The following is a 21,316-nucleotide window of genomic DNA, read 5'->3' as shown; positions in this document are numbered from 1 at the left end:
TCTTAAATTCTTTTCATCTACAGCTATTTTTGCCTTGTTTCCACTGAGCAGTAAAGAACATGTCGTTTTGGTTTGGTGAGCTATTTTATGTCTCCACATTTTCAGGAGAGTTTCCACCGGCCGTTAGACTCTCACTGGTCAGGCGTAGCGTCATATAGTTACACAACAAACGTGACGCGTTTGTTGTGTCCCACTGATATTCACTGTTTGACGTCAAATGTGATTTATCCAACTACTTTGATTCCAAAACTTTTTTGTTTAGGAAAAAAACAAAAAAGTTTTTGTTTTTGAAGAACCAGAACTATGTCTGGTTCTTCTCATAAACGGTGATGATTTTCCTTGGACTGTGTGGTGTGACACCAGCAGCTCCATCCTGACCGTTTTGTTGTCCCAATGGATCTACATCTGACCCAGGAATCCTGTGGCAGTTGTATGGACGGCCTTTACAATGGCAACAGACAAACCGGACCGACCCATACCACTCGATGGAAATGAGTTATTGGACAACATTCGAATAACTCAATTCTAGTTGGGGTTTTTTATAATCCAGTTATCTTTGTGTTGGCGTTCATACTACTATCGGTTTGATTGGGCACCAAAATTACAACATTTCTTACATTTTCAGCTGCTGCGGTTTACTTTCCCCTCCTCGCCTATTGAACCGTTGAAGGAAACTACACAAAAAGCTCTGAAGAAGACATGAGCGCAACTTCCTTTTTCACAAAATATAAACAAAAATGGAGTAGTGTCAGATTTAAACAGTTATACGATTTCTCTTTTGTCTTTGATAAGAGACCACGAGTAATTTCTCCCTCTAGTGCTACACTCACGCGTTTGTTTTGGTAATATTTACCCAGAATCCCCTGTGCTATAGTCTGTTTCCTCCTTTTGCAGTGGTCTGTGGTCCGTTTGGTGTTCACATACATTCGAAACGCATCAGAGTTCACTTCAACTGAACTGAGACCTGGGTTTATGTGGGCTGGATTTCGCTTTTTTGGTACAAATCAGACTTTGACTGCACAAGCACACCGACCCGAACAAACCAGACTTTGAAACAAACAAACTGACTTTGCTGTGTTTTTATGGAAGTAATAATAGCCGCCGGCGTTTATGAATCAATTTTTAGAATTGCTGGGCAATGAGAGCCAAAAGTATTGTCACAAAATCACAGCAAGACTGGATAATAAATCAATAAAATATATAACAGTTGACCTGTGATCAATATCAATAAATAATATCTCTGATAGAATATTCAGTAATTTCACTGAACCCCAATCGAGGCAGAGGAAAGACTTGAAGCAAAGTCGGTGGAATCAACTGACTTACTCACTCTTTGGTTACCTAGCAACTCATTCATTCTTTGGTTACTTAGCAACAGCCTGCTGCAGCTGTAACTGGCGCAGCAGCAGTTACTCCTTGAAAATAAAATTGTGGAGAAAACAGAATCATAAGTTTGGCCGTTTTTTTAGATATTTAAAACAAAAAACTAATCAATAATTACTGATATCAGCTGATATGAAACACTTATATCATGATACGTATTTTGGTCATGTTGTCCAGTCATATAAAAGATGAAGGAAATGTTATAGAAAGATCCCCTTGATACAAGAGAAAGCTCAGGTTTTTTTTTTTTTTTTTTTTTTTATTAACAAAATGGCTGCTTCCATCAACTTTATGTTAACTCATTAATTGATAACTTGCACCCCCAAATTCTACTGAGGGTTTTACTGTCAGGCTGGGTCTCTGTGACGGAGAGGGCCAGATAACATGGCGTCTCTCTGGTTTACAGCAAACGGACAACTTTCTCAAACGGCCCGTCTCCATGGAAACCATCTACAAAAGCATCCCAGCTATTCATGCAGAGGAACGAGAGGAAAAGAGAAAGAGAGAGAGGGAGGGGGGTGAGAAGAGAGATGGAAGAGGAAGTAGCATAGAGTAATGAAGAAGTGGATTGAGGGATGAAATAGGGAGATGGATCATCAGATGCCGACAGCGACAGGAGAGGAAGAGGAGGGGTAAAAAAAGATTAGAGGCAGAAAATAATAACGGCGAAACAGGAAGGAGGCCTCAGTTATGAGAGGCTGGAATGGGAGAGAATGTGACGGATTGATGGAGCGAATAAAACCTTCAGCTCCACCATGTCCTCCTCCTATGAAAACAAGAAAACGACCCTCGGCACAAAGCCACGTCTGTCCTCCGAACAAAGCAAGCAGCGCCATCGCCATGGCAGAGCCCGTCGATGCGTCCAGACATCCCATCACCAGCAGACGCAGATCCCAGCTGGAAACCAGAAAGTCTTCAACAGAGACTGGGAACGAACCAGTTTCGACACGCTAGCTAGCGACGCCTCCCAGTAGGTGGAGAACAGGAGGATAAATAATCATCCATCATAAGCCTCTAATTGTTTCCACTTTTCGAAAACATGCCCTGAGGGGAAAAATGAAAATTACACCTCATTTCTTTATGCGTTCTCTACAAGAAACCAGAGTTTCCAGGTAGATCAAAATAACTCCAGGTCTTCTTAAAGGGGCAGTACTACGTGTTTTTCACACATGGAGTGCTATTTTGTAGCATGATAAAGCAAATAAATTTAGTTTCAAAACAAAGTTTCCATAAAATTTGACTGAAAACTGTTTTTTTTTCTATCTTTTACGCCGTACTTCATTGTATTGAAGTCCATACTGACATATATCTAAGCTTAAAAACAGATATATGTCAAGCGGCCGGATTGCTCTGACAGGCTAAATGAAATTAAGTGAAGGCAGAGTTCTTGTTTCTGTCAGAGCGAGCTTTTCACCATCGGCTGAAAGAAACCAGCTGCAAAATCCCTTCAGCTGTCAGAGGAAGGCGGGAAGTGAGGGGACATTTTTCACAGAGATAAAAACATCACGGCTGGCAGCCAAACTTGTAGTTGGAGATCTTCCACTTGGTTGATTTTATGCTGTTGCTTGACCTTCAGTAGCTTTGTGCTGCTGTTTGCAGAGCGTCTTCATTTTATCACAGGAAAGCCCTTGAAGTACCGCCACTCTCTCCCCTGCCAGTATTACATATACTTTTAAGAGTAATTTTACTATACTGTACTTTTTACTTTTACTTTTTGGATGGTAAGTCAACAACAAAACACTCTTCTTTTCCAGCAGCCATTGTACAGTGCATACAGCGGTTAAACCAGCTGACCAAACCTGCTAGAGTTTTGTTGTGGTTGATGGGTAGGGCAGAACTCTGCTGAGGTTGCTAGGTAACGGGCGGAACTCTGCTGGGGTTGCTAGGTAACGGGCAGAACTCTGCTGAGATTGCTAGGTAACGGGCAGAACTCTGCTGGGGTTGCTAGGTAACGGGCAGTGCCTGCTGATTTACAGAGTTGGATAGTAACTGGTTACATTTACTCAATTACATTTACTTAGTAACCTTTTTGGAAAAATTATTTTTAGGAGTATTTTTACTACGCTTTGCTTTTTACTTTTACTTCAGTAATTTTATTATGATGTATCTGCTCTTACTTGAGTAAAATCTTTTAGTAGTCTGCCCTCCTCTGAGTTATTTTCAGCAAATGTAGATCTAGGAGGAACTAAGACTGTAAATGTAGGAAAGTGGAGCAATTCTGGGCCAAGAGAAGAGAAGAAGTGCTGATAATTAGGGCAAAGATCTTTTTCTCCCCCTCAGTGTTTCACTGGGGAGAAGAAAACCCTGCACTAGTTTTAGGAGCCACAAGTTGGGCCTGGTGCTGGACGATAAATTGTCCCAGAATTGCGATATATGATAATATTGTTGTTTTGAGACCATTTTCAAGCAATAATTCAAGAACACATTCTCATTGTTTATAGTTTAGGTTTAATATAGTAAAAAATTGTGAAGCAGCCAGCAGCAATCAGAAACTACGGCCACGTTGACACAGCAATTAACGCAAAACATTTCTGACTCTTAGATGGCTCTTTCTGAACGGTCCAATCCAGATCTCCTCCAAAAAAGTCAAATTTTAATGTTAATGTTTCCATTTGTGAGGGAGTCTTCACTGAAACAGTGATATGTTTGTTCCAAACAGGCTTACAGTCTGAACCGGGCCTGGTACCACTGAGTCACACCACTGGTATTGGTGATTTAATTTTAGTTGAATAAGAACAAAGTTTCTGTCTGGTGAGGTTAAGGAGCCATTCAGAGGTGATGATGACCTAAAGGAATCACCAGCTCTGCCTTTTGAGCAGCATAAGTCAAACAAAATTACCAAAACAGAACTTTCAGTACTGAAGAAAAATAAATTAAAACGTAATTTACAGGAATTTATTTTGCTCCTAAGAGGTGAGAAGAACCGGACTGTGAGCTGCGTTTCTTTAGTGAGGGAGAAACTCACTCTCAGCTTTATATGTTGCAGTAAATTTCACCGCTTTCGGTTCTTGTGTTCAGAAAGTGGCATTTACTGGACGCCATTGTTCCCCAAACAGAGTGGGCACTTTCCACAGAGTTTGTAGCGGTGACTCATTGAATCTCAGAACGAGTTGAGATGGAGATGACAAAAAGGTCTTTTTCTCCTAATTTACTTAGGAGGAGCAGAGTGCAGGTCCCCTTTGGCTTTTTCCCCTTCGCTTCTTTTTAACCACTCTGTTTTTCGTCTCTTGCACCGTGATGGGAGGAGGTAGAGGTTGGCAGGAAAACGTCAAAATAACAGAATTTTGCAATTGTAGTGTTTTCATTAAATAAGAAATGCCGTTAAAATCGCAAGTAAATTATTTTGTTCACGTGGGAAGTCGGTAAAAACCATTCAGCGCCACCATCCTCCTACCACTTCCTGTCGTCTTCTTCATCATTTTTGCCAGTAGTAACATCCAGCTGTTGATCACATGACCCATATTATGCAGAAAACATTTTTATCAAAAAAGCAAGTTTTTTAAAAAATTGTCCTTTTTCCATTGACCGAATTTATTTTTGTAATTCCAGTTTGTATGATTTCATGATCGGTGGAAGCACAGCTGTCCTCCAGCCTGTCGGCTGCTATCTGCTGATCCGTCTCTGTTCTGGTGTCAGTGACTCGGGTCGCAACCTTCCTGTCTGCTTCACGCCCATACGAGTCTCACTGATAGTTAGAAGGCGGCCAAATAAATATAGATAGACAGACGAAACACCAGGACGGACAAACAGAGGATAAATAATGGTCTAGATTGGTAGAGAAGCTTTCATAAAACAACTTTTGGTGGCTGAAGGCATAAATAAAATGATTTACCCTTTGAGGGATGACTTGGTGATAATGGGCTTGAACATTTGAGCCACTAAAAATATGCTTTCATTGGGAATCGCAAACGACCACTTGGATGCAATAATTAGTAGGATATTTAGAGTGTAACGCTGAGTGGCCAGTTGGTTGCCTTTAATAACACCTCTTATATTGATATATGGGGTAATAAACACACAGAGAGCGGTGGGGCAGCATGGTGTTGGTAAAGAAAGAAAAGAGTCAGAGGAGTGTGGAACAACTGTAATCATAAATTCAATATTTTCCAGATATTTCGCAGCTCTCCTGTGTTTTCTGTGAAATTATGGCTCTCAGTCACTCCTTTACGAATCCAATAAGCATCAATAATAAAAGCAAAAGTTGTGATGTGATACATTATGCATCTTTTGGAGGGAGGGAGGGATGTTGTATAAATGTATTATTTCAGTGTATAATAATGGTTATAGCAGTAAGAACATGGGCACATTTATGCTAATTTGCTAATAGTGGAGCTAATTTTTAGCTTAGCTCTTTTGCTAATGTTGAAAATGTTTAGAGGAAGCTAAAAAGCTACAAATTTAGGGGAAGCTAAATTTATTAAGCTTCCCTTCAATAAATTTTCCAGATAAATTTTAAAGTGCTAATTTACTTTGTTGTTTTATAAATTTTCAGTTGAACAAAGTTCAACATCTGTTTATGTTTTGGTTAGCAAATGCTAATTCAAGCGATTAACTGTTTCTATTCGTGCTTTTATCTTGAAGTGAGGGAAGCAGCTCTGTTTCCTCTCTTTAGTTCTTTCTTCTTTTTTTCCTAACTATTTAAAACAAGAAACATGCAGGAGCAAAATAAAAACAATAGAGAGCGAGATAAAAACAGTAATTCAATATTTAAGGACTTTATAGAACATGTAAATTATAGTGTGAGGTTTGTAGTCTTTCAAGAACAGATACAATTTAAATAGAAGTTGGCGCTTTAGCATTAGCTTCTGCTAAATACCATTTTGGTTTTGCGCTTTAGCATTAGCAAAACTAATGTTTATGATTAGCGCTTTCAGATTAGCACAGCTAACTTAATAAGAGTAATAAAAATATTATTTGTATTATTGTTGGTATTGTTTATTTACTGTTATTGGACAAGTATGAAAGTGTACACATTAAAAATGTATGTATAAGACTGAAGATGCTATATTAAAATAAAAAGTTAAGTGTTATAAAAACAGATGGGATAACACAAGCATTAAATATAAAACCTAAAGAAAGGGAAGCCAGTTTATCTGTGTTGTATGGATTTTTGTCTGGCCTACAAATTGTACAGAATGAGCAAAATGCTATAATACATTGTGGAAATGCATTTAAGCCATAGCTGTATCTGCAATCAATAGGACAAATGATAAAAGTCCATTTCCTTTGTTCTGGGAGCAGACATGAACCACTTCAGTTCATCAAATTAATTTTTTTGTGTGTGTGTGGTTTAAATGGACAAGAAGTTTAAATACCTTTCGGTGATGTTTGCATTGTTGAGTGATTTTACGCCGTTTTGTTATTCCAGCATCAGGCTCGGTTTTTTCTGCTCATTTTCAGTCAGATTTGGAGCAGCTTTGTTTTGCAAAATCAGCCTGCTTAAAAAAATCCAACAAGAAAGTCTGGATGGGAATTCGGCGACTGATGCAACAACCACAAAATACATGGCACATTACAGCAGCTAATGCAGAAATATTATCATCTCTCTAATTACAGTAATTCCTGCCTTTAATGTGAAAAGCAGTGAGGGATCAGGACGGATTCTTCCTCCCTCTCCCTGCATTTCTCTGTTTTTTTTCTCACAGCTACGTCTTATTTAAGCATTGGGTGCACCACAGGGAAGGATTAGCTGGATTATTGGTGCCAGGCATTTCTTTGCAGTCACATGCACCGTTAGCACGTTGGGAAACCCACCGATCCTGAGCGGCGCCTCGTTTTTAAGGACCTCTTGCCAAATTTAGACCGGTTGCCACGGCTGATTGGGGCTTGCGGGGGTTTATAGCCCAGTTGACACCAGAGCTGGAGGCAGAGGAAGTGTTTTTACACAAAAACATGTCAGACATATAAGGCCAGATGTTGGTATTGGTGGAAAATTTCAGCTGACGGACCATCGGTTAGGCTCAAACTCAGTTGTTCTGCACATTATGGGTCTTAGATGTTAAGTCCTTCTCCTGATTATGTGCAACACTTCTATGTTCGTCGCAGGTCCTGTAGGTTGACTTCACCACAGTCAGGCTCATTGTATTTATTCTAACAAAACAGGAAATCAAAACAGGTGGCTAACATCAATCCAGCAGCTTCTGCCACTATGTGAAATAAGATACAATAAATAACCCTAAACAAACTACAAAGCAACAGCTCCGAATGAGCAACAGTTAGCAGTCGTCAAATTAGTCATAGTTACAGTGGGAAACATTAATAATTATAACAGCACACATAAACAAAACATAGCAGAATTACTCATGAAACACTGTAATTAAATCTGTCTAAAATGTATGTTGGTAAAGAAAACGCAGAGCTGATCCCAATATACCACAGTTACCGACGGCAACAGAAAAAGGGGGAGGAGCTGTCAGTTACTGGTTGCTATGGTAACCACCAACTGCCCTGCGCAGCATAATGGGCTCTTTGCACCTAAGGCGTTGACGTCACATCTCCAGGAGCTAATGCGGCTCACTTTTTTCCGCTTTGAGTTACCATGACTGGTAGAAAAGACTAAGTCGTATTTCAGATGCAAAAAAACAATACTATTAGCATTGTTGTCTTCCTAATATAATGGGCTTTTAAGTTTTCGTTAATTTCCAAGCGTTCCCGAATTAAGAAGATGGCTTGTAAATATCTGTTGCTACCAGCTAACGCCGCACAGCAAAGTTTGCAGCCTTCACTTCACTCCGGATCAGCCTAAAACTACCGGGGATACGGATGGTAAATAAAGGAGCCTCCCTGAGTTATTTCCATGGAATCACTTCAATATTCAGCCTGAAAGAGTTTATGGGAACAAGAGAGCAGACCAGAGCCAGACAGCCGAGCAACTGATCCGCCTGTACATACTGCTGTAAACACCGTCCTATCTGAGCTCTTCACAAGAAACATGCAAAGGTAATAAAACGAAATAACACGGAGACATGAAGCAACACGGTCATATTTTTCTAAAAGCAGCAACTCTGAACCTGAACAGCTGAACCAGATCTCTGACACCAGAGCTGCGCTACTGTCAAGCTATGAGGCTTGTTGAGCTCCGTCAGGCTTCGGAAGTAAAAAGCCCGAACCTTAACCTCCCCGTTAGTCTGTGACACTAACGACAATAAACACACATAATATACTTGAAAATAAGATAAATACATTGTCCGTTAGAATGTTTAGATACTTAAATAGCACATTTTACAAGAACAATGTCCGAGAATATTGCCTACTAGCATAAGCTAACGTTAATGTTAGCCACAAAGTTTAAGTAAAACTCACCTTCGTGTCAGTGAATGTATAACGAGGCGAACATCTTAAAACCTTTCTCCAGCTGACTTGTTGGGGCTTCGGATCGATGTACAAACCTTGGCCAAGCCCTGCAAGCACCTAATGTAAATGATATTTGTATTGGATCGGAAACAATCGAGCCGCTTTACCCCGAACGCGGAAGCTGAGGTGCAAAGAGCCCATAGAACTTAAAACACGAATAAATAAATGTCTGGAGAAACAACTTGTTGACTAAACAAAGTAAATTCAAAGAATAAATAAACAAGTTTTGACAAACTTCACATCTATAATTTTGTTAGAATAAAACCCTCCTACATACGCAGCCGGTGTGTGTCCTGAAATCACACTGCGGGTCGCTCCGGTAAACATACACAGACTAACACACTAATTGGATTAGCGTCTTTGGATTATTATTGCCCGGATGACTTGTGGTAACCGACCACGGCCCTTCCAGAAGCCTCATCAAAATCAGTGGATTTAACTTGAACAACATTTTATCTCGCTAAAACCATAAATTTAAATGTTTTGTGTTGGGATTAGATGTGATTATTTGAAAAGTGAGGCAATATCTTGTAAAACCACATTTTGCTGCAACTGCAAATGTTTTTTTCTGTATTTATCTAGATTCTGACATTTTTGCCTTTTCTTCTTACTAAAATGCGATACCTATAAAAGTATTCATTCACCCACTTGATTTGCTTTTACAAATTAGTAATTAACAAAACTGGGCTTTTTTTTTAACAGAATAAATAAATGTCAAAATAAAATAAAAAAAGACAATTACATAGAAAATATGGAACATAAGTGATTCCATAAATATTCACTGACCTAATTCAGCAGAGGTCTGGATCAGCTGTAGTGGGATTATTGGGTTTTTAGTCAGACCTGTGAAGACATTGTTGCAGTAATCAATGCAACTAAAGAAAAATGCATGGATGAGTTTCTCTAGATCTCGCTGAGACATTTGTCCTTTAATCCTGGAGATGTTCTTTAGGTATCAGAAGGCTGACTTTGTAACTGTCTTTATGTGGCTCTGAAGGTTCAGATCAGAACCCAGATTTCTGGCCTGATCACTAATTTCCAGCTGTATTAACTGAAGCTGTGTGCTAAGATTGTTCCTCTTTATTTATGCTTTTAAATATAAATCTAATGTGTTGTCAGATCATAAAAGATGTTGTAGTTCTCTGAAGTCGGAGTCACCGGGAACATATTGATTTTGAACAAAAGTGGCCTGTGTATGGAGCCTAGAACCACACATGTGATATGTATTACTCTCAAATCACTCAGAAAAGTCTAATTTTATCAAATAAGATAACTTTGGTTTTGTTCAGTTTGTCGCTGTTTATCCAGAAACAAATGGCAACAAATAACGATAAAACCATTAAATGGTTCACTTTTTTTGATCTGCATCAGAGTTCAAACGAACCGGGCTTTCTTCACAAACTAACCAGAGTTCGATTAAAGTCGACTGAACAGGTCTGTTTTGTTGTTGTTGTTGTTTTTTTCTGTTTTTATAAAGTCCTGTTGTGACACCATGAGAAAACGTTAATTTATCAACCAAAGAGGTCCGGTGTTCCCAGGTGGAGTCTGCAGAGCTGCATTTAACCGCTGTGGTCACAGGAAGGAGGGTCTGTTTGCATCAAAAAAGCTCCATGTTCTTCTACAAGCAGCCTGTCCGTGTCTCGGCTTGTTCCAAGTTTTGCTGAGGCCACACAGAGCTGCCCAGTAAAGCATGTTTTCCTGCTGGAGGCAGACTGGGAATGCATCAGCCTACTGGTGTGTGTTGAGGGGTGAAAACAGGCTGAATGATCCTCAGCCCACGCAGCGCTTGTTGCATTAAAGTCTGGATTCAGATGAGGATAGTGCTCACAGCGGCTCGTCTTGCTGCCGTTCGGCTCCATCGAGCCGCCTCTCCCTCTCCTCCCTCCTTTTTGTCTCTCGCAGCGTGGATCAGCCTTCACACAGCAGCAGGTGTTCACACTTACACATGATATTACATCCCAGTGAGTCAGAAACCAGAGATGAGACGGCTCAATCGCTCGCTAGGTGTGGCACCAGATTTTCCACACTGTGTGTGTCAGAGTAAAATCTGACCTCATTCGCTCTCTGAGGAGGTCGGGTAGATATTTAGATATTTAGTCTGATTGATCCACATCCACTATGTGAATCAGTCGGCCCTAACCTGTGCACTGAGGTGGTTTGCTTTAATTAGTGTTAACAATGCAATCAGCCACTTGATTAGCTAAATGAACCTTAGTGCTGCTCACCCTTAAAAACCGATGTTTGTGTCAAATTAGAGCTAAACGCCTCGGATCCAATTTAAGATCAGTGTTAGCAAGTTGTAATGCAGGAAGACGATGGAGGGAGAGAGAAAGATGGAGGGACAGAGATGTCCAACTTTCTCATTACTAGTTAAGCTATACGTCACTTTCATCCATCCCTGCATCCCACATAAATCCAATCTATCCATCTAATTTGTTCGTCCATCCATCCATCATCTTGTTCATTTGGTTTTGATCCATATGTCATAAACTAGAGAACTGGAACTTGGATGAAGCAGGAAACTGACAGCTTTCCCCTTTGACCCCTTGTCCCCTCCTCACAGCAGCAGAGTGGATCCTCGCCATGCAGATCCAGCTCAGATCCGTCCATGAAACTCTCCTGCCATGATCTCTGAATAAAACATTAATATTCTGTAGCTCCTTCAGGCAGTGAAGTTTATAAGACTACGAAGGTTTTGTTGTGTTGCTGCTCAGTCAGACAGTCGAGGTCTGTCAGAAAGACCGCCTGCTGCTTTTACTTACCGGAGAGTTAATGAGGTCCAATACGGCCTCATTAGTCCTGATGGACCTCTGAGAAAAGGGTCAACTTGACTGAATCAAGACGGTGAAGAGGTTTTTGTAGGTCTGGAGGGATAATTAAAGTTATTCAGAGCAGACAGCTTCGCCATGTGTGGGCTGAAACCGGGTGGTTGGTTGGCGTTTCTGGTGACTGTGTGTTTTTGGAAAGCAGCTGGTGCAGATGTTGAAGGTTTCCATGTGGGGGTTTTCTTAATGTCCCTGGTTATCTCATTAGCCGAGCTTCCATAAAGTACCGAATTATAAAAAAAAAGAAAATTTAAATTAGCTTCCTCATTTTGCAAAATAAAAAAAGAGGTCATTTGTAGCTACTTGTTCATTTTAGGCAATAAAATGTTTATTTTCTTGCTTAAAAAGGAATTACATTATTTTAATGTATTTCTAGAAAGGCTCAAGTGGTTAATCAATTTTTAAAAATCTGATTAATCAATTAATCATCAGAATAATCAATAGAATAATTGTTTACTAAGAATCATTTGTTGCAGCTCTAATGTCAGTCTTTACTGGCTTTCTGCTCACCAGTGGCAGCTGAATAAGGCTTCACGTTTTTAGTAGAGCTGGATGATATGGCTGAAAAACGCATCACGATATCAGCAATAAATAGTTATTGATTAGTTTTTTGTTTTAAATATATGAAATGCTGCCAAACTGGTGATGGGACCTTTCTTATTTTATCCACAGTTTTCCCTCTATGCTGCTGTTTTTTATTTTTAATCAGTTATGAGGCACAGTGGGGAAACCTTAAACTGCTACTGCACAAGTTACTCAGCATGTTGTTGCTAGGTAACCAGAGAATGGGTGAGTTGCTAGGCAACCAAAGAGCGAGTGGGCTAGTTGACTCCACTAACATTTCTTAGCTAGCCTTGAGAGGCTGAGCAGATAGTCTTTCCTCTTCCTACAAACGATTGAACATTTTTCAGACGTATTACCTGTCGATATTGATCACCTGTCTTATCACGATGTATATTGTTGATTTATTGTCCATATTAATTTGATTTCATTGTTTGAAAGGGTGGAAAACTCTCTCTGCATTGTGTCCTGGTACGTGGACATATTTGCACCTACACTTTGGGGTTAATGACGTCTCATCATAATAAGCTAAACTGTATCACTTTCTCTCAGGCCCTGTTTGCTGAGCCTTGCTGAATTTGATGAAAATATGCTTCAGAAATAGCATCACTGCTACACTGTAGTTCAAAAGGCCTTGTTTCCAACTGCAGATGAGGTACATGACTCCAGATTAAAGTCAGTCCTCCCCTTTTTCCACAAGAGGAGTTAAAATTCTTCGAGCCCAGCTCTTGAGTTTTCACGCTTCGCCGTCACCATCGTCCTCCTCGAGCCACCGCCTCTCAAACCGCCCTGTGAAAGAAAACACAGGAAGGAGAGCAAACAGGGCTGTTTATTTGCTGCTTAATTGGACCTCTTTTAATTGCTGTTTATCTTCCCGAGGTCCATTTTCCTATAACGGAAATATAATCGCTGTTTGCTCTTACGCAACGTTGAATTCCACGAGGGGCAGAGATAGGCAGAGCGAGGACAGAGGAGGGGATTGTTGTGCCTTTTGGACTGAATTCAGCTCTTGATTGTGGGTTTTTTCTGAGAGCTACGCGCTTCTGCAGCGTGTATTTGTGGCTGCAGCTCATCACACACAGCAGCCAACTGCTGATTACGCAGCACTTGTTTTGTCCGCTCTCCTTTTGTCAGCGACGCTGAATCAGTCCAACGTTTACCAAACCTGGAAAAGCAGAAAACAGTTTGTCCTTGATCATTCCTGCGATGTCTCTCTAAGGGTTTGAAATTTGTTTTGATGATCTGATAGCATCGAGATCAAATGTCTTCCAAACCACTTCCTGTTGTCTTGGGATTCAGAACCGCTTCCCTTTAAAAGTTAATTAGAGACTCAGCAGAAGGTCGAGTGTTTGGCTGCCGTGACTTATTGTGCCAGTTAGAAGCTGATGCCAGCACATCAGTCTTCTAAAAGCTGATTAGAAATGTCTTTTCTCCTTAAAGAGGATTGAAGAGCCAGAAACCTTGATCCTCATCCTGATTCCTCTCTCATGCAGAGTTCAGTAAACAATGGCAGGGGAGTAATAACAGATTTCCTCCCCTGTTCAAAGATTAAGATGGTGAGTCGGACAGGATGGAGCAAACAGCTGAGGGTTGTCAGAGTCACGTATTATTTGGTAAACTGAGACTTTTTCTGGGCGATTTGACAGTAATAAATTAAACATTACATGTGGGGTTCCACAAGGCTCCATACTCGGGTCACATTTGTTCAAAATTAATATGATCTCAGTGGCTCAGACTATGGAGTACTAAAACATTTTAGATTTATATTTAAAAATATGAATTATATAATCTTTTATGTTGGTCTAAAATGCATTGAATGCTCTTTCTTTTTAAAAATTGCTGTTTATTTTTAACTTCATCATTTATTTATCTTTTTTTATCATGATTTTTTTTTCAGTTTGATTTTTGACTATTAAAAATGTCTTCTAAGGGGATTTAAAAGCTCTAAGGAGGTTGTAAATGGCATAATGAGAAGCATTGTTGTGAAGGTGGAGTGTCAGAAAAAGCAGGAGCTTCTTAAAGAGACAGGCACATTACATTTCAAGGCATTACATTGCAAAGTTAAATTTCTTTTAAGTTGCATTTAACTTATTTGCTTAATTTTACAGCGACTGAATGAAAGTCCCATGATTGTTGATTGTGCTATAAAATGGCACTATGTGCCTGGAAATTTTTAAATATTTGGTCTAAAAGACACTGTACTGTCTATTTAAATATTGCTGTTTATTTGTTTTAAGTATATTTATGTGATTTATCATTTTGTCTTTTTTCATCATGTTTTAATGTTTTTCACAACCAGTTTGTAAACGGCATAATGAGAAACATTGTTGTGCTGAAGGTGGAGTGTCTGAAAGAGCAGGAGATTCTTAAAGAGACAGGCGCGAATTGTTTAAAGTTATTTACAACACTTTTACAACTGAAGGTAACATAGTTATTTGATTATGCTAAACATTGTGTTGTTGTGAGATCAACATTCTTCTACGCTTGCGGGTCGCTTTGGGGTTGAACAGTTCACACTGACGTCTGATCCCAATCTCAATGTTACAAAAAAAAAATGGAATTGAGCATAATTTTTTTTAGCTTTCAGTGTTTATTTAAATTCCTTTTATTTTTCCTTTACTTTGTGCATAAAACGTGTTATTTTTGTTTAGCTAGCATGGTAGAATCCCTCAGCCTTGTTGTTTACCTTTAAGGATAACGGATGCGTCCTTCATGGGGAGACTTTGGTCCCAGGAGAGGCGAACAAGCAGAGCTCTGCCCCAAATACGAATTTCCTGTTTTATGAAACAGTACAAACCTGCTGCCATGTTTCCAGCTCTGTGAGCTGAAACCGAGCAGAAATGAGATCTAGAGAGTTTTGAACACACTATCCAAGCAGACTTTCATGTCAACTTGGCAAGATGTTCGTGTTTCTTTCCATTTGTGTCCTGTCTGAGCCGCTCTGCTCTCTCAGCACTGCAGCATTGAGCTGCTCCATCATGTAGTTATCTACTGCAACCGATGAGCTGAATCTGCTTCATCAGGCCTGACTTCTCGGCACAAAACGCTGCTGCTTTTGGACAGAAAGCAGATAATTACTCAAATCTGTTTGCATAAGGGATGCAAGTTATCAATTAACGAGTTAATCTAAAGTTGATTTTATCTATCCACAAACATTTACTCTTGTATGAAAAGGACCAACTGTCTTTTTATTATATAAAGAGCTAAATTTCTCATAATATGCCAAATAAAAAATAAATTATTTTTGTGTCAGCTAGTACTAATTACCTGAATAAGCAGAAAATTGTGGCTTAGTCATATTATTAAACCTATAAAATATAGCGCGTCATTAATTTTTGGTTGAGAAGTGAGACGCTATTTCGTCATTCGGCTCGGTTGCATGAACATTATTAAAGGTGATAACTTAAGGAGTTTGTCGAGTGTTTATATTACAAAACAGAACCGCTTAAAGTGCCTTTTCCATCCCAAACCGGACTCTGTTTGGACCGTTGCTATTTGTTGTGCTATCGCCCCGCCGCCATCTTTGATTCTGTCTGAATGGCTTCCTTAAGGATGACCAGCGTTGCCCTCTGCTGGATGGTGGCCAAACTACAACATTAAAAGCCGGCTTAAAACGGACGTTACTAGTTAATTGATTTAAACTATTTTTGTATAATAAACTATTAATTGACAATAACAACATTCGAAGCTTTTATTTTGTTTATAATGACACGTTCTTCCTCTCTCTGCAGGCTCTTGCTGCCAACGCGGGAACAGGGCTCGGTGCGGTGGAGCCACAGGTGGCCATGTTCTGTGGGAAACTCAATATGCACGTCAACATTCAGACCGGCCACTGGGAGCCCGACCCGTCAGGAACCAAAAGCTGCGTAGGAACCAAAGAGGGTGTGCTGCAGTACTGTCAGGAGGTGAGTCACAGCGACACAGACGCCTCATGTCAGACTCAAGAGACATAATATAAGGATAGACGCCTCATGGACCGCTCTCGCCTATTGTCGCTGACGAGATTTAGGGCGGCCATCTTGGAGCGGTACTCAGCCTTATGTGTTTAGCAGGCACAATGACGTATCAGCGGATTTAATCGATCATAACACACTTTTTTGTTACTGTAAACCATATTCAAACATCTATCAAAGCAACATTTATAAACAATTGTATTTTTAAGTATGTTTTTAATACATAGTTCATCATATTTAAATATGCTTAGTGCCTATAACAATAGAATAAGAATGGAATATTCTGATATCGATGTATGAAGAACATTACAAAGCACACACCCGTTCATAATTTATTTAATAAATTATTTAGTAATATCAATATATATTTATATAACTATACAAACACTAATAAATAAAGATTAATAATGGCACAAATAAATAATGATTAATACTGAATTATATATATATAAAAACATGTGTGTGTATATATATATATATATATATATATATATATATATATATATAATTTTTTATTTTTTTTCAGCCGATGAGTCCAAAATCCGATGTGAGATTCATTCATGCTGCAGTGAATCCGTCTCTCTTTATAGATATCTCCCTCTTCTTCCTCACATTGTGTCTTTAGGAAATTTTCAAAACAAAAACGGAAGATTTAGGCTGTATCTTACTTTTGACAGAGTGAAAGAATATAAATAATAGTCTTTACCACCTGTGTAAACTTTGCCGGTGAATGTCATAACACATAAGTTTTATAATATGTGTTATATTGTTTCATTTCTAATATAGGCCCTTGTGTCAGATAATCTAAGTCAATGTTAGAGAATAATTAATTTTTTTAGATGTACGGAATCTCAGTTAGCCTTCATAGCGGGGCTGAACCCGTATTACACCAAGCACTGTAGCTAATATTAGCTGGTATCTCGCCGGTGGACATAAATGCAGTAAAGTAATATTCTAATCACAATATATACACAATAATATGTCCATCTTACTTGTGAAATGTTGTCTGTGGAGCCCTCACATCAGTAATCCATCGATCCGAACAACAATATCCAGTGTTGTGTTCAAGACCACCTAACCCGAGACCAAGACAAGACCAAGACCAGAGTGTATCGAGACCGAGACAAGACCAAGACTTTTGGGGTCCGAGACCAAGTCAAGACCAAGACCGAAGGGAGTCGAGACCGAGTCAAGACCAAGACCAGCGGCCCGCGCTACATGACACAATAAAATGTAAAATATGATCGAAATTGCTTCTCAAAATAATCTGAAAGATCCATATTCCCATAAAACACCTAGATATTAAATACTTAATACATTTTACCAATATTAAATATTCCATTTATGTGCTAAAAAGTGTGATGGTCTCGTGCCATCCCTAAAGACATAACGCCCTGGGCATTTGCCCATATTGCTCATATAAGAAGCCACCACTGTCTGCACCATTAAACATAGCAATTGAGGCAATGCCCTGACGGTAAATAACACTCAACCATGAACACTGACCAAGGAGCAACAAGCAAGAAGTAACCAAACAGAAGGCGCTCATCGTGACTGTTTTCACTCTCTATCCCAGTACATGAAGCCAGGTAGTCTGACACCATGGCAGACATTACAGCTGCCACTTTGAACAAAAACAACCAAAGAGCAATGTGCATGCTCTGCGTGCTCTTTCGTTCTTGTGTTTTAGTTATTTGTTAATTTAAATATTAACGTACATAATTAAATGATGCAGTGTACACAGAGCATTACTAGAACAAAGAACGGGTGTTCTGTCAGATCAGCATACGTTGTCAGATAGTCGTACGCTTAGCTCAGATATGCATATGCTGTCATTACCATATGATTTTATTTAATCAGCAACATAGAATCATGACGTAGATCATTATTAACAGTTATTCACAGTTGTATGGCATCCAGCTGCAGCCAGACCTGCTTTAAACACTTTGAAACCACGACAACGCATGTATATCCATCTAGTTATCACATTATGTCATATTATAAACAATTTAATTACTTATTTTCGTCATAACTTGTTGCGTATACTGACAACTACACTGACGGTCGGACTTAATGCGCATGCGCTGGCATGGTACTCACTGCATGTATGCTATTCTGGCAGCGTATGGCTATCTAATAGAACACCGGCTACATCTGTCAGACACGTCATTACCATAAGATTTCATTTAATCAACAACATAGAATCATGACGTAGATCGTCATACACTTTGTTATTAACTGTGTATGGCATCCTGACTTAGCGGCTAAGTGAGTTTTACACGGGCCTGTGTTGTAGTTGACTCCAGCTGCAGCCAGACCTGCTTTAAATACACTTTGAAACCATGACAACACATGTATATCTATATAGTTATCATTGAAAACAATTTAATGACTTAAGTTCATCATAACTTGCTGCGTATGGTGAACTGACAACTCCTCTGACGGTTGGATTTCTTAATGTTTAATGCATGTATGCTATCCTGACAGCATATGGCTATCTGATAGAACAACGGCTCTCAGTGACACTCCAGTCCTATCTAATAAGTAAAGAGCCGTGGAGAAGAATCGACTGTTTCTGAATGTCACCTCACTATATTGCAGACTTTTGGACATAGCGTTGTCCCATATATGCGACAAGTCAGTCAACACCTCCGCACAATAATTCAGGCAGTGAGTGATAACATTTTTCATCACAATGCTTATGTGTCTCTGTACAGCTAGCTTTGATAACATCACGTTAACGGAGCTTACCTTCTTTGAGCTACTTTTCTAAGTGACGAAAAAAGTTAGACGTTGTCCCCACCGTCTGTGAAAGCGAAGCGCTGCTGAGTTAGCTGTGGCCATCGGATTTCTTACTATTTATGCAGCGCTATTATATTACTGACGATTAGACAAACATTTTCTGCCGCTGAGAGGAAACCACTGCGCATGTCCTGGAGCGCCGCGCGCGAGTGAAAGGTGGGGAGGGGAGGGGGGAGTAACAGAAACACGTAGTTGCTTGGATTTTAATCGGTGCGTTTTGCATCCACTGAAAACAAAGATGTTAACAAATAAAGTGGACAGTATGCTGCACGTTTAGTGATATTTTCACAGTTGCGGTCTTGACTGGTCTTGAAATAAAATGCCGAGTCCTCAGCGCCCGAGACCGAGACAAGACCGAGACCAAATGCGGTCGAGTCCGAGACGAGACCGAGACCATCAAAAAATGGTCTTAAGACCGGTCTTAAGACCAAGACCAACTTCGAGTACCACAACACTGACAATATCCCTCAGTGCAGAGGCATCTTCTGCTGTTTTGATTGAGCAAAGTAGGAGGGTATACCGCTCCAAGATGGCCGCCGTATTTCCTGCGCCGGAGCGGTCCATGAGGCGTCTATGCTTATATTATGTCTATGGTCAGACTTGTGTTGAAATCAGTCACCTAAATAAAGGAAGTGACAAAGCAGATTACCATCGTTAGCTTAAATTATTATATGATTTTATTAGGACGTGAAGGAGGATTTATTTGTGTTTGGTCATTATAGTTACTTGTGCATCTAAATACATTACAATATCATTAAAAAGTTAAATTATTTCAGTAATTCCTCTAAAACTAAATCTGATTTTGCTTTTGTGGATACAGAGATGACACAAACCCAATATTTATACATTTTAACTTATTGAAACTTAATGAACTGACAGTATTCAAAACAGATTTGTGAAAAGAGAAAGCAAATATTACTTAAAACTAACAGATTTTTACAAATTTAGATTTGGAATGACAATGATGCATTTCAATTCAAGATGTCTGATTATGGAACAATTTTGACTGAGAAAAAACAACCCAAATCTCTTTCAGCATTTAAAATAAATCATTATGATGAAGCAATATGGCACTGAATAAGATGATGTTTTGTTGTGTATTTGAAATATATAGTCTTCTGAGTTGAATAAGCTAATTTTATCTTTATGTGGATAGTGGGCAGATATAAATTTATACTTGTTACATTAACTATTCATATTTATTCAGTGAATTAAATTTAAAAATTAAATTGGGATAGAAATTTATTTCTCACAGGGTGGTATCCTGGAAATATTCCATTGATAATTTTTTTTTAGGGTTTTATGCTGCATTCAGTGCTCGGTTAGGACTCATTTTGCATGACTGTCTCAATACCGTACAGCCTGGAGGTGAACAGCCTGAGGCTCTACTTAGGTGCCATTTTGCCTTAAAAGCAGCCTTGGGCTCTTCTTCATCAATACCCCTCGTCTTCCTCTTGACGATACAAATCTACAAGTTTTAGACCTCTTACTAGAAAGTTAGTAGTGCTAATCCTAAAACATTAATCATAAACACTAGTTCCACTGATTTTAAAGTGCTATGCTAACATGGTATTTAGCAGAAGTTTATGCTAAAGCACTAACTTCAATACTAATATCTCCCCTTGAAAAACACTTAACAAATTTAATTTAGTATGTTCTAATGTCTGAAATGAAGTTAATGAGGAAAAATGGAGAAAACATGAGGAGAGGAAACGGAACTGCTGGCTTCACCCACTTCAAAATACGAGTGTAATAATTATTAACTACTTGAATAATTCTTAACAGTCGATGACCAAAACTTCAGCACAGATGTTTTATTTATTCAACTAAAACTTTACAAAACGGCCAAGTAAGTTAGAATTTATCCTGAAAAATGCGTTTAGGGGAAGCTAAGCACGCTAAATGTTTTCAAAGTTAGCTTAATCGCTACACGAAAAATTGTCTCCAGTATTAGCGGAAGCATTCCCACCGCAGGTCATGTAGGTTTTTATTCTGAGTCGCTCCACTTTTCCCCAAGTCTTGGGTCTTGATTTCCAAATTTTAAGTTTACTTTCATCTGTAAGTGGTTGTTTGAAACAAAACAAAGTCAAACTTAAAGTCTGGACGTGTTAAAAGAAAAAAAAAAAAGCACATGACAGCTATATGCATGAATCTTCTCTTTATTTGTGTCACAGATGAAAGTTACATTAAAAATTTGTTTAAAGTCCAGAATAAACTAAATAGAAATACATTTTACATCTATTTCCAGTTGGTTGAAGGCATTTTGGTTCAGGATCTGGATTAGCTGGAAAGATTGAATACATTCCTTTTCATTTCAGGGTGATTTGTCCTCAGAGACGCCATTAAGCTCTTCCTGGAGGACGGATGTTATTGTAGTGGGTGGCATTTCAATTACCGGAGCCTCTACCTGTCATTTCCTGGGCTTTGCCTGAAATTAAG

The 21,316-nt window shown here is 39.1% G+C and overlaps 1 protein-coding gene across 2 annotated transcripts in view; it reads left to right on the top strand.

Moving 5' to 3' along the window:
• aplp2 (amyloid beta precursor like protein 2) overlaps nt 1-21,316 on the top strand; it is an 80,976-nt gene that overhangs the window by 20,839 nt on the left and 38,821 nt on the right. For both annotated transcript variants that reach the window (XM_088011645.1, XM_014985627.2), the window contains exon 2: nt 15,854-16,027. In XM_088011645.1, the coding sequence (XP_087867771.1) occupies nt 15,854-16,027 (174 nt within the window). The remainder of the gene's footprint in view (nt 1-15,853; nt 16,028-21,316) is intronic.

Source organism: Poecilia mexicana, unplaced genomic scaffold, assembly GCF_051168715.1.
Source record: "Poecilia mexicana isolate PSO_F unplaced genomic scaffold, ASM5116871v1 scaffold_13, whole genome shotgun sequence".
Classification (NCBI taxonomy): domain Eukaryota; kingdom Metazoa; phylum Chordata; class Actinopteri; order Cyprinodontiformes; family Poeciliidae; genus Poecilia; species Poecilia mexicana.
Note: the sequence above shows the minus strand (reverse complement) of the source record. Positions and strands in the feature narration are given on the sequence as shown.